A 14490-nucleotide genomic window follows, 5' to 3' on the forward strand; every position below is an offset into this window, starting at 1 on the left:
GAAGGGGAACTTCTGCCTCCTGAGTATCTCTGGATTCAAGCTGCGACATTAGCTCTTCCCTGGGTCTCCAGCGGCCTGCCCACTCTGCTGAGTTTGGACCGACTGGCCTCTGTCATCCTGGGAGCACACACCTAGGCCCTCACCCTGTCGGTGGGGTTTCATGGAGACCCCACACTCATACACCTGCTGGTGTTTTCTGGTGTCATTTTCCAAACAGACTCCGTACATCGGTTCACCCAGATCTGCTTTGGGTGAACGCAAAACCAAGACACCGGACGATTAACCCCCCGACCCCCAGATTTCATAGACGTCTTTTCCATGTGGCAGATCAGAAAGTCTCCCCTTGGGGAAGATGTCTTTGTGTATTCTTGAAAGGAAAAAACTCGAATGGCAAAGCCCAAGGGCAACCACCCATTGGGGAGGAGGCTTCAGGGCACATTTCCCAGGGACTTGACTGAGGCCCGGCTCTGAGGGCCCTGAGTGCCGCTGGCCAGTACCTTGTGCACGTCCCTGGATGACGTCGATGCAGTGGATGACCATGGAGTTCATCTGGGTGTGCAAGCGGAATGCCTCTCTTTCTTCGGAGCAATTGTCTGAAACCACTCGAGTTTCGACAGCTGGTGAGGAAAGCAAGGGTCAAGTTTACTGATGATATAAGGACCTTTGAAAGTTGCCTAGTGGGCTGGGGTGTGGTCAGCCGTGGAGTGTCTACCTAGCACCACAAGACCCCAGCACCTCCCCAAATTACTTTTAAGTAAAAATTATAGGCTCAGCACCCAAAATTAAATTCCTTTTAAGTCAAAATAATAGACCCAGGATTGGAGACCATTCTTTATAATAATAATAATAATAATAATGGTAATATCATTATTATTTTCAGTACTGGGTATTGAACCCTAGGACACTCTACCACTGAGCTACTCCCCAGCCCTTTTTATTTTTTATTGGACAGAGATCTCACTAACTTGCTAAGGCAGGCCTTGAACTTGCAATCCTTGTACCTCAGCCTCCCGATAGCTGGGATTACAGGCATGCACCATCATGCTTCAGTATCTTTTTCTTTCTTTTTTTTTTTTTTTTTGGTATTAGGGATTGAACCCAGGGGCGCTTAATCCCTGAGCTAGCCCTTTTTATATTTTACTTAGACACTAAGTTACTTAGGGCCTCGCTAAGTAGCTGGCTTTGAACTTGCCATCCTCCTGCCTAAGCCTCCTGAACCGCTGGGATTTCAATATCTTTGTGAAGCAGCTTCATGGAGGTGTGATCAAGGTCCAAGAAACCGCACACATCAGAGTGTTCAAGTCGTTGAGTTTACGCCTGTGAAGCCACCACACGATTGTGCTAGTAGGACATTTCCATCACCCCGTCAGGCTCCCCAGAGGTTCTGCCTCCTGCCTGTCGTCCCTCTCAGCCTTCCTCCTCCCACAACAGTCTGTATTCCTAGCAGCTGATATGAATGGCTCATGCAGTGTATTGTTAATCTCTTCACCCAGGCTCGCCTTCTTACCCACAGTACTGTTTTGGACCTTCTGGATTTTCTGTCCTGGGGCCCTCAAGGCAGTTTCTAGAACTTTGGATTCCACATTCTGGAGGATAGACGAGGCTGTTGAGGCGACTTCTTGCTTGCTTCCTGCTCCCCAGAAAGTCTGATTGGTGAGGAGTGACTCAAAGTTGTTGACAATCTGTTGGAGCTTGGAAGACATAAAGAATTCTTAGAAACCAAATCTGGTAGCCCTCCTATCCACGGGGAGAGTGGGAAGGTGGCTCTGGAGCCAGAGGACCCAGGTTCAAATCCTAACTCCACTATTCATTCCTGCTGTGTGACCTTAGGCAAGTCACTCAATCCTTCTGTGCCTAAGACAGACACAGGACCTTATAGAGGTTTTTTTGTGTGTTTGTTTTGTTTTTTAAGTTGAATGAGTTATGAGACGCTGTGCTTTCAGAACAGCCTTTTTTGCCTGGTAAACACCATGTAAAGGCTAGTTATTACCACAGTGGTAAGTTTGAAACAGGCCAGTGAATCTCAGCTGGGTGGAAAATCTGCTCCTTCTCCAGCCCTGGAGACCTGGAGACCTTTACCAGTGGTGAAAGACATCTTTGGTGTTATAGCCAGGGGGAGGCTGCTCCTGGCATCTTGCTGTTCAGTGTCCTATGAAACTAGGATAGCTGCCCACTACCAAGCAAGACCCACTCTCCAGTGCCAGTAGGCAAAGCCAAGAAACCCCTGGATCCGAGTTCCAGCTCAGAGCACTCTGACTGGCCTTTCCAAACCAAGGGACGTGACCCTGATGGTGCTGAGCTTGCATACAGTTTGAATGTGCACCCTGAGGGTTCTGTGGCAGAGGCTTGGTTTTCTGTGGCCATGTGAGGAGATGCTGTGGACCTTTAAGAGGCGGGGTCTAATGGGAGGCCCTTAGGTCACTGAGGGCGGTGCTCTTGGGAGAGTGAACTCTGATAGGAGAAAAATCTGACCTTTGAATTGCTCTCTGGCTTCCTGTTTGGGATTGTGAGCCTCCCCGCATTTCTACTGCCCCCCACATTATTGTGACACCAGCCATCATGAGGTCTTCTCTAGAGCCAAGCTGATGCCAACTTCATTGACCTCTAGAACTAAATAAACCTTTTTTTATATAGTTAGCCTGTCTCAGATGTTTTATTATAGTAATGAAAACAGATTAATAGAGATGACTAGCCAAGAGAGGTGCTGGGGAAGAAGGAAGGACCAAGGTGATTTGAAAGAACATTTTTTAAGGCTGAATGTCTCTCCCCATATCTTTGTAGTCAAAATATGGTCCTTGGAGGACCCAGCATTATCTGAAAGCCTGTTAGGAATGCAGAATCTCAAACCGCAGCCCAGGTATGCTGAATGAAGCCAGACCTGTACTTTACAAGACTCTCTAGGGGGTTCATGAGGACATCAAGCCCCAGATGGCGAGTTTCATCAGCGCGGGGACCTTTCTTGTTTGCAGGTCTTTCTCAGTAGGTGGAATAGAGATTGGCAAAGATGCTCAGTAAATGCTCCTGGGATGAGTGGATGCTCTTTAGGCGGAAATGGGATCACACCCAAGTGCCGTGAGCAGAGCGACATTTAAATAAGCCCCGAAGGACGAACATTGCCCCATCTCACTGTGGAATCTAAAAATGTTGATCTCATGGAAGTTGAGGATAGAATAGTGGTTACCAGAGGCAGGAAGGGCAGAGGGAGGGGAGGGAGAAAGGTCGGTCAGTGGTTCAATGCCACAGATCGACAGGAGGAAGGAGTTGTGGTGCTCCGTGGAGCAGGAGAGTGGGCACAGTTAATCATAACACACCGAAGAGAGATTTTAAGTAGATTCTCTACAAAGCAATGGTGGAGTCACGGTGTGAATCTGCTAATTACCCTGCATTGATAACTGCTCATGTACACGAGTGAGAGCATCGCACTGAATCTCATAGATACGGACCCATTGTGTGTCACTCAAAAAATGAAATAAAGAGAGGGTTACAGGAACTCTCAGAATTGAGGTTCAAATAAATCTTTTTAACATCTTTCTCTTTTAGTTCAACGAGTCTTCATGAAAATGTGGAGCTTTTTTGTTTTTGTTTGTTTGTTTGTTTGTTTTGGAGACAGGGTCTCACTGAGCTGCCAAGGCTGGCTTTGAACTTGCCATCCTCCTGCCTCAGCCTCCCAAGTGCCTGGAATTAAAGGTGTGCCCAGCTCTGAGCTGAGCTTTCTAGTTTGGGAGTAGCCTCCCTTTCTCCTGCCTGATACATAAAGTCTATCCCCCTCCTCTCAACAGTGTTTAAAGTCTTCTTGGCTTAAATTCACTTGCACAGAGTAGGTGCTGAAGTCTTTGCCCTTCAGAATTGCTATTGTAGTTCTCACCCAGAAAGATGACATTTTTTTTTGAAATGCATTTTTAGGTGACATTTGCATAACCTAAAATTTATTGTTTTAAGGTGAACACGTCAGTGGCATGCACACACTCACGGTGAACAGCCTCTGTAGTTCTAAAATGTTTTTGTCACTCCTAAATGACTCTCCATGCCCAGTAGTCCCTACTTTCCCATCCTCCAGTCCTGGGCAACCATCCGTCCTCTTTCTGTTCCTGTGGATTTTCTTGTTCTGGACATTTCTAACTTTTTCTTTATTTATTTCTGAGATGAGTTCTCACTATGTTGCCCAGGCTGGACCTGGACTCCTGGGCTCGAGTGGTCCTCCCACCTCGGTCCAGAGAAGCTGGGACTAGAGGCACCCACCACAGCACATGGCGGGACATTTCATGTGAATGGAGTCATCCTGTGTGACCTTGTGCCTCTGGCTCCTTCTGGCTTTGGTCATGGAGAAGTGCTCTGTCATGGAGCTACCCCCCTCGCCCTGGATCTGGCCTCTTTACCGAGCACAGTGTTTAGAGTTTCTTCCACCTTGCAAGGCACGTGTCAGGACTTGGTTCTCCATGATACCCCACTGTCTGGATGGCTCACCTTCTGTTTCTCCATTTCCTCACTGATGGATCTTTAGCTTGTTCCCACGTTTTGGCTTTTGTGGGCAGAGCTGCTATGAACAGTATTTGAGTCCCAGTTCTCTTGGGTGTATGCCTAGGGGTGGACTTGTCAAATGACACGGCCAGTCTACATTTAATTTTTTCTGAGGAACTCAAAGATGCGATTTTGTAACACAGTGTTCCTGTGATGACCTGTTGATTGGTGTGCTTGTGACTGCAGTGGGCACGCTTTGAACTCCTATTGTAAGCGCGGTATTATTTCTGCCCAAGGTCTGGGGGTGATTGTGTGATGTGATTCTGCATCATGTCAACGTCATGGGTCTACTGGAGACAGCAATGGCAGTGCGTGTGTAGTATGCTGTCTGGGTCAGCACTGCACCAAGTACTTCACAGACGTTATTTCTTTTAATCTTCTCAAATATTGAGGGAGGTGGGTTCCATGATCACCTCATTTTACAGGTGAGTAAATCAATGACTGAGAACAGGATGGTTGACTTGGTGTGTCAACTTGACTGGGCCCTGGGGTGCCCAGGTATGTGGTCAAGCATTCTTCTGGATGTTTTTGTGAGTGTGTTTCTGGATGACATTAACATGTGGGTTTCTAGATGGAGCAAACAGATGGCCCTTTCTGAATCCTATATGTAAACATTTAGATTATTGTACGACCAAGAAATTCCACTCTTAGGTATAGACCTAAGAGAACTGAAATCAGGGATGCCTACAAGTACTTATTCATAAGAGCACAACTCGCAATAGCCAAAATGTGAGAACAACCTAAATATTCATCAGGGAATGAATGGATGAGCAAAGGTGGGGGGGGCGCTCATCCCATCAGTGGGGGGCCTGAATAGAGACAAAAGGTTATAGGAGATAATTACCTCCTACCTGACTGTCGTGAACTGGAACGTCGTTCCCCCACCCCGCCATGGACTCAAGTGAGAAGCACTGGCTCTTCTTATGACTCAAGCCTACCAACCCTTGAGGTAGAGCAATATCCATCTGCCTCCCTGGTGTCTAGCTACAGAGCTCCCGACGGGCTAGCCCACTACAGACAGACTCCAATAATCACGTCAGCTGGCTCCTTATAATGAACTGTTAGCTCTCTATGTATCTACTACTTACCATTTATCTTTATCTTGCTGTCTCATATAACAGTATCATAAACTAATACTATGTCATATAATTGTATGTAATATAATTATATAATTAATACTACCTTATAGTGTATAATTAAATCATATAACTAGTCATATATAAGAGTACTATTATAAGAATGTCATATAGTTATGCTATATAATATAATTAAACAATACATATAGTACTGGGTAATGTAAGAACATTATCTAATACATAATGACACATGATGCAGCACATTATTATATAATACAACATTATCAGTAGCTAACATTACACGTTCATAATAATACAAGTCTCCTGCCCTAAACCCCCTCCACAGGCCATCTTTGGGCTTTGTGGATCATCAGTTACCTGGTGTTCATAACCTGGCTAGGTTCCAGGGTTGGCCTTCACTCACCTCTGGGTGGCCGTTGGGTGTCTTTGAGGAGGTGATATCTGCAGAGGACACAGAGAGGTGTGACTGGTGGGAGGAAGACGGGGGCTCGCCTCTCTGCCCTGCAGGGCTGTGACCCCCCTTACGTTCACTGACAGGGTTGTTGCTTGCTTGTTTGGGGCTCACAGCCCGGGGGATTTTTATCGGGGTGATTTTGTGCCCCAGGAGACATTTGGTGAAGTCTGACCTGGGTGGATACCCCTGGACTCTAGTGGGTGGGGCCAGGATGCTGCTCAACCTCCTACAGCAGCAAGACAGCCCCCTCCAGGAAGAATGATCGGGGACACCGCGTGGCGGGCAGACCCCTCCACAGAGGAGGCACCAGTGTAGGTGTCCCGTTCTTCAGTTGAGTTTTGCCTGGACACTATAACTGAAATGGCCAAGGAAAGGGAAAGTGAGAAGCCTCAGTTTTTTTTTTAAAGTTAGCCTGAGAATCATCATCATGTTACAGGAAAGTTCTTTGCCCGCTTTAGCCAAGTGACTCAGCTGAAAGCCAAGCTACAGGTCAACGCAGATGCAGAGCATCCAGTTTGGCTCTCGGCTACCGATGAAGACCTTTGATTGCTGCCTGCACCTTGTGAAGGCGATGGCTTCTGTCCCAGAAAGCCGGGGAGAGGCCAGCAGTGTTACCTCCCTGTGACCATCAGACCGAGTGAAGTCTGTGGTTTTCAGCTGAGTCTATTTGCTAACAAGGGCACAGAGCTTTCCTGTAATATGGAGGGCTTTGCCTTCAGACTCCAGGAACACTGACCTCCCACCCGAGGTGTGATTGTTAAAGGACACCATGTTCATGGTAGAAATATGTCATTCTGACGGAAGGCTGAAGAAACTTTGTCATGGCGGGAAGTGGCTTGGACTTTCCAACGGTGGTTAAAGATCAACTCCAAATGGGGTCAATCTCTTTAAAAGCATTGTGCAGAACTCTTGAAATCAGGAAAATAACCAAAGGAATTTTCTTCTCTTCTAAAATAAGGTGAGTCTAAGGAGGTGAAGCCCAGGGGGAGCCTCGGTCAGTTCGTGTCTGGTGGGCAGAGGTGCCCGCTGCCTGGGAAGAGTCTGGTGCGGTTGGAGTTCATTCTTCCACTTGCTCACTTTACAACCACTGATGGAAAGTGTGAGCTCATGGCAACGAACATGAAAGGAAGGGAGGAAGGGGTGGGAACCCTACCCAGGGCTCCCCCAATGTTAATGCATTCAGTATTCATTGAGCATCTATCATATGATTTTAGCATGAACTACCTACATTACAACACTACCATGTAGATTGGGTAAACTTGGTCTTTCAAGTATATAAATGCATAAGTGAAAATTGTCTGTAAGGTTATTAGGGTGTCCCATATTATCACAATGCAGATACGACTTTTCACAAAGCAAAAAGTCCATCATTTCTAATTTGGAAATGAATAACACCACAGTCAAAGTGGTTTAACAAAACAATCCATAGAAAAACGAACGGAACAAATCTGCAGAACTTAATGTATAAAATGAGGAAGTTTCTTTTCTTCTGTTGGGGATCAAATGCAGGGCCTCTTGCATGCTAGGTACAAGTTTTATTTCTCAAAGAGAGCTCGGGAAGAAGGTTTTTCTGACATCTCAGCAATTCCTTTACCAGTACCAAGTCCTGAAATGAAATTCCTCTGGTTCAAAGCATCTGGTGTGATTTCTGTTTTCAGGCTAGATTCTGACTGATCAAGAGGGGTAATTATTATTTTCCTACTAGAAAAAAGAGTCTTCATGTCCCTCGTGGGCTTCCATGAGACCCAGGTGAGAATACAGGAAGTGAATCATGACTGAAACCTGTTTATGGATGACTGACCTCACTATCAGCAGACTTTTGAGTTTCTGGTTGTCTCAGTGTCTTTCATCTGCAATGCTTACTTCACAGGATTACTGCAGATGACATAAAGCATGGGCAGCATTTAGTGGAGACCTTAGGATGTGGCACAAGGGAAATAAGGAATAATGACAAGAAGAATAGCTATTAGCATCATTATTTTCTTATCAAAGTAGCTTCCTTGAATTTAGTTTTGTCTCTCTTGTATGAGGCCAACTGTGGCCAATAGCTCGGGGCTGGTAAAGCTCTCTGTGAAATAAAACAGGACATGAAAAAGAGTGGGTGAAAATCTGAGGGCAAGTTGGCACTTGACGGTGACCATCCTTTCCCAAGGATGCAAAGTCACGTGCTTACAAGACCTGTTTGGTTCGTGCATATGGACTTCCCCCATCTAGGTGGTTTCCATAGGAACGGTTAAGTTTATAGAATATGGAACTTTTGGTGGGCACAGACCCAAGGGTGGGCATATGACTTAAACTGGAACATTTTGCCCATTTCCAAAGAATTTGCAAGTAGGTTTAAGAGAGGGTTCATTAACCTCTCTTTGGTTGGAGCCATAGACAGGGTAAGATGTGGAGCTGAGGGTGGTCATTTTCTGTGCTGTGATCTAGGTAGCAGAGCCAGCCTTTAGGGAATGAGAAGAAAGGAACAGACACAAGAGGGTGACTAAGGTGGAGGGAGCAGAGCATGCTGATGGTCTGGGGCCACCTGTTCCGGCTAATTCCAAATCCCAGCTTCATTCTTGGCCTGGAGTTCAAGTTCATCCATGCATTCATAGGAACACACAAGTTAGTCTGAGTTAGTTTCTTCCTTGTGGTTCAAAGGATTCTGTCTCAATCACCACTTTCTATTCCCTAGACTACACTTGCCCTCCTTACTCCACTATTCCCCTGAACTTGAATATCCTCCTTCTCTTTGTTATCTTCTTTCCAGGAAATAGAAACATAATCTGGTCCCATAATAAGAAAATCTGTTTCTTTGTCCACCCCCCGCCCCGTATTAGACTCAACGAAAAATGAGAGAGGGAGACGAGAGGACAAGGATTGCCTTACTCTGACAAGTGTTCTCATTGGAATTGTTGAATTGCACATCTCCGGAGAGGAGCGCATATCCAGGGATGCAGCGACAGTGAAAACTTCCTTCCACGTTCTTACACTCAGCATTTAATCCACAGTATATACTGATGGGCGGTTTACACTCATCGATATCTGGAAAGACAAAAGGGAAATTTGGCCAGTCATCCAATGGACATTTATTGAGCATCTACTCTGTGCCAGACGCTGTGCCCTTTCCCCCAGGGCCTGTCCTGGGTATTGGAGATAAATTCGTTTAGGTAGTGGTTGTCTTTGTTCTTTCTTGGTTGATTTTGCTTGGGTTTTTTTGAAGAAGGAGACATCGAAGCAAGGATTCAAGTGCAAGCGCTTTATTTGGGAGTTGATTCCAGAAAACACTTGAGAGGGAAGTGGTGAAATGAGAAAGGGAAGGGAAGGCAGATGATGAAAGGGATGTTACTTAGCAAATTTCCCTAGGGGGCACCTGGGGTGCAGTTCCTCTGAGAACCTCTGGGAGGCAATGTAGAGCACACCTGTCAGGAGAAGACGTGGGCGTTTACCCACCAACAGGCACTGTTGCTGGTGCTCCCAGGAAGCAGCCAGCTTTTCTGCCTCTCACGAGCTGGGGCTGAGTGGTCTCCAGTATCCAGAAAAGACCTCATATTTGGTATGCAGAGGAATGGGGGGAAATGTCAAGGTTATATATGCTGGATACTGACCTATGCCTGCTAGTGCAGACTGAAGTCCCAACCTTGAACCTGTGAGTTTCACCTTGCTTGGAAATAGGGTCTTTTCAGAGGTAAGTTGTGGCAGGCACAGTGGCACACACCTGTGATCCCAGAGGCTCGGGAGGCTGAGGCAGGAGGATGGTGAGTTCAAAGCCAGCCTCAGCAATTTAATGAGGCCCTAAGCAACTCAGTGAGACCCTGTCTCTAATAAAATATAAAAAAGGGCTGGGGATGTGGCTCAGTGGTTGAGTGTCCTGGGTTTAATTCCCAGTACCAAAAAAAAAAAAATAGATGAGGTTCATGTGACTGATGTTCCTCTAAGAAGAAGAAGATGCCCTGTGAAGACGGGGGGTGGGGGGAGAAGGCTGTGGGTGACGGAGCAGGATTAGGGTGCAGCAGCTTCAAGCCGACTGACTCCCCTGAGACCATCAGGCCCAGTGAGAACATTCTGGAGGGAGAGAGAGAGAAAAAAAAAAGAGATGGATGAAAGGATAGAGAAAAAAAAAGAGGGAGAGAGGCTTGACCAAACGTGTCAGAGAATAAGTTGTCTTGGAGGCGGCTCCTCCTGTCTCAGTGGACATCGGTGGAATGGAGTTGAGACCCCTGGCCATGTCCTTCCAGAGCTCCTGACTCACAGAATTATGAGAAAAACAGAATGATGGTTTGAAGAGTCTTGTTTTGGGGGTATTTTTAAAAATGCCCCAATAGGTAGCAAGAACAATCATGTTTTCATGAGTGGCGACCCCAGGTCTTGGTCAAAGGATGAAGGCTGCGAACTCTCATTTTGTTCCTTCTGAAGGTGTTTCTCAGCATTGTGATCACCTTGGCAGGCCGGGACAGTGGAACAGAGGGGGTCAGTGTCTGGTTTCTGGAATCCATGTGAAATGTTCCCAGACTGGGGCTGGGGCTGGGGCTCAGCGGTAGCACACTCGCCTGGCATGTGTGAGGCACTGGGTTCGATTCTCAGCACCGCAAATAACCAATAAAATAAAGGTCTATTAACAAGTAAAAAGAAAAAATATTCCCAGCCTGAGCTGGGGACATTTCCTGGCCCCTAAGGCATGCTGGGCTCCATGCATTACCAAAATCTCTTAGAAGCAGATGAAAGGGTTCTAACATTTTTGGATGGGGTTTTTCTTTTCTCCCTCCATGTACCGCCACCTCTCTGGTTCTCCTAGGTGTGTGACTGCTGGGTCTGGATGGAAGGGCGCCCAAGGGGCCTCCCGGAGAACGGACTTCACACTACCTCCATGGCGGGCTGGGTGGACATTTGGAAATGCCTTATAGGAAACCCAAGGCAGGAAACTGAAAGGAGAGGGTCCTGCTATGAATTTTATCAGAGGCAGGTGAGTTACGGGTTGGGAGTGGGCAAGTAAGAGATTTATCTGGAGAGAGCAGATGCCACATCATGAGCTCCCCTTCTCAGCTGAGGAGAGAAGGAGGGGGCTAAGGAGTGCTCCAGGCTTGTTACTTCTTGCATTTTGTGGGGATCAAACTGATTGGTGCCTGCTTCCTTTGGAAAAGTCTAAAGAGTGAGCCACTGGGCTGGCGACGGGGCCAGGGAGGTGCACCTGTGCACATGCCCTTTCCGTATTCCTTGGGCTAAAGGTAGGTGAGTGTCTCCCCAGGACTGGAGGTGAGCAGAGTGTGGAGGTTGCTGGAGCGGGGTGGCCCCTCGGCGAGTGGAGGGTACTGGGAGACTGGAGGGTTCGCAGGTGAGGAAGGTGCAGGGAGGAACTTGCTGTCATCAGGAGAATTGCAGGAGAGTGGTGGGGGGATGGGGGCCTGCTCCCCAAAGATCTGGCAAAGTTTACCCTCAAAGTATCTGCTGTGTCTCAGGAACACGGAAGCTAAACCACGACCCGAGCCTGAGCCGGGTGAAGACTCCTTGCTCTTCCTCTCCCTCCAGGGTTTCTTCTCTACCAAGATTCTGGGAGGAAGGGCCAAGTGGGGGAAAGAGAAGGGAAGCCAGAGACACTGCCTGTTCCTGGCTGCAGGCTTCCCCCCACGAGGGAGCTTGCACTAGGGAAGGGGAACAGCCCCCTACCAGTTCCCACCCGGAGCGCTTTTTATCCCACGGGACGGTACGTTCCCATCATTGAATGGAGACTGCAGTTGGCATGTTGGGTGACCACAGAACTTTATATGAGAAATGTTTTTCAGCCAAAGCTTTTATTTCCTCCTGCTTCAGTACATATTCTCTCTCCTTATTTTTTTTTAAATGACACTATGCTTTTCCAGAAGCATTGTCACATTCACCATCCTCTTCAGTCCCCCCACCACTTGTGAAGTCAGCACTGTCAGCCCAGAGGGATAAGGGAGGAAATGGAGACCCAGGTAGATTCTGGAAGAACCTGCCTTTCTTTTTTGGGTACCTGGGGATTGAACTCAGGGGCCCTTGACCCCTGAGCCACCTCCTGTTGGGAGTCACCCTGGCCCCAAAGACTAACTTCCCCATCCCCAGAGAAGAGCCGTCCAATGGTGAGCCCTGCTGGCTCACATGATCCTTACCCACCAATCAGACTAGCCCTGCTGGCTCACATGATCCTTACCCACCAATCAGACTAGCCCTGCTGGCTCACATGATCCTTACCCACCAATCAGAAAGCACCCCATGCCAACTGTCAAACCCTTCAACCATTAAACTGTCATAACTGTCAAACCACCCCCAGCTCTATAAATATGCAGAGCTCTTCCTCAATAAAAGGGAATTTTCCCCGACAAGGAGCTGTCGGGGGAAAGCCGTGCTCGTTCTTTCACCTCCCCAGCCTTAATTAGTATTTTACTTAGAGACAGGGTCTCACTGAGTTGCTTAGCACCTCACTAAATTGCTGAGGCTGGCTTTGAACTCAAGATCCTCCTGCCTCAGCCTCCCATGGGCTGGGATGACAGGCCTGTGCCACTGCGCCCAGCTGAGAGCACAGCTGTTTCCGACTTCTTCAAGGTGTCTCTTTCTCGGTGCAGGCTGAGTGGCAGTTTTCAGCAGGGCCGATTCCCCAGAATTCTCTCGCCTGCATCCCTCAGGATGCCTCCACGGCCCTCATGCAAAATGCCCGTTACCTTTACATATCTCCAGGGGGTATGTGAAAAATTGCTTCCCAGATCCAGAAATAAATCCAGGGTTGCAGGTGCAGTGAGTGCTGTTGACACAGGAACCGTGCAATGGGCACCGATTGCAGGGGCCTGCCGGGAGAAGAGAGGCAGGTCAAACCTCACGTGGCCCTCCCCATCACGCGTCAGCAGAATGAATATTGATACAACGGCCATTTTGCCAGAGTGATCCCCAGGTTCCATGCAGTCCCCGTCAAGAGAGCAGACATTGTTCATGGAACTAGAAGAAAAAAATCCTAAAATTCACAGTGTCGGGTCAAACACTAATCGGCGCCTAAGAAAGCTCGCGGTGAGGGAAGGTCTCTAAAGATGGGGGTAACAAAGGAAATGGGGAGGGGGAGCTGGCCACCTCCCTCATCCCCAGTCCTCAGGAGAGGATCGACCCTGGTTGGGAAGTAGAGGAATGTACCCACAAGACATCTGAAGAGACCCTCCTGGGCAGTGGCCAGCAACCTGCCCTAGGTAGTCCCCGTTCTGTAGGCACCGGGAAGTCCTCCCTGTATTCCAACCCCCTGCTGCTGGGGAGGAAGGGGTCAAATGTTCCAGACCTCTCCCTTGAGCTTTCCAAGTTATTTCTTTGGGGTGGGTAGAAAGTATGCTTGGGGCATCTGCAGCCCTGGGGTTGAACACTCAGGGAAAAGCCAAAGACCCAGGACAGCCAAAGCAATTCCTCAGCAAAAAGAGCAATCCATGCTGGAGGCATTCCACATCCAGGTGTTAGAGAAGCTTCTATTTTGTATCTTGTTGATTTCTCATTTCTTTCCATTATTATCTGCTAGAAGGCAAGGTATTATCTCTAACCAGAAGAAAGAGGGAGAAACTCAAGTTATTAAAACCCATGAATGAAAAAGGAAGCGTCACCACAGGCGCTACTGAAGTGCAGAGGATCATCAGAAATGATTTTGAAAATTTATACTCCAATATATTAGAAAAATCTTCAAGTCATTGACAAATTTCTTGAGACGTACGACCTACGGAACTAAACCAGGAGAACAGAGACAATTTAAACCTCAGTTTCAGGTAATGAAACTGAAGACACCATCAAAAGCCTACTGATAAAGAAAAGCCCAGGATCAGATGGATTCTCAGGCAAATTCTGCAAGACCTTTAAAGAAGAACGAACACCAATCCTCCTCAAATTATTCCATGAAATAGAAAGGGAGGGGGCCCTTCCAAACTTGTTCTATGAAGCCATCACCCTGATACCAAAACCAGACAAAGACACATCAAGGAAAGAAATTCAGACCAATCTCCTTGATGAACTTAGATGCAAAAATTCTTAATAAAATTCTGGGAAATCACATAAAAAACATATTAAAAAGATAGTGCACCATGATCAAGTGGGGCTCATCCCAGGAATGCAAGGTTGGTTCAACATACCAAAATCAATAAATGTAATTCATCACATCAATAGATTTAAAGACAAGAATCACACGATTATCTCAATAGCTGCAGACAAAGCATTTGACAAAATACAGACTACTTCACATACAAAACACTAGAAAAACTAGGGATAGTAGGAACATACCTCAACATTATAAAAACTATATGTGTCAAACCCAAGGCCAACCCTATTCTGAATAAAGGAAAGCTGAAAGCATTCCCTCTAAAACCTGGAACAAGATACGGGTGGCCTCTTTCACGGCTTCTATTCAACATAATCCTTGAAGCTCTAGCCAGAGCAATTAAATAAAAGAAAGAAATTAAAGGG

General features: G+C 47.1%; 1 protein-coding gene and 1 long non-coding RNA gene across 2 annotated transcripts in view; one reads left to right on the top strand and one right to left on the bottom strand.

Annotated features, from left to right (window-relative positions):
• Adgre3 (adhesion G protein-coupled receptor E3) overlaps positions 1-14490 on the bottom strand; it is a 30735-nt gene that overhangs the window by 15716 nt on the left and 529 nt on the right. Inside the window, exons 2-6 of the mRNA XM_021733821.3 lie at positions 12729-12851; positions 8941-9096; positions 6019-6056; positions 1508-1691; positions 498-617 (exon numbers count right to left, since the gene is read on the bottom strand). Coding sequence (XP_021589496.2) covers positions 498-617; positions 1508-1691; positions 6019-6056; positions 8941-9096; positions 12729-12851 — 621 coding nt within the window. The remainder of the gene's footprint in view (positions 1-497; positions 618-1507; positions 1692-6018; positions 6057-8940; positions 9097-12728; positions 12852-14490) is intronic.
• On the top strand, positions 6718-9224 carry LOC144374808 (uncharacterized). The gene is made up of 2 exons (XR_013434094.1): positions 6718-7027; positions 8892-9224. It is a non-coding gene; the product is annotated as an uncharacterized LOC144374808 (long non-coding RNA).

Source organism: Ictidomys tridecemlineatus, chromosome 2, assembly GCF_052094955.1.
Source record: "Ictidomys tridecemlineatus isolate mIctTri1 chromosome 2, mIctTri1.hap1, whole genome shotgun sequence".
In the NCBI taxonomy this organism is placed as follows: domain Eukaryota; kingdom Metazoa; phylum Chordata; class Mammalia; order Rodentia; family Sciuridae; genus Ictidomys; species Ictidomys tridecemlineatus.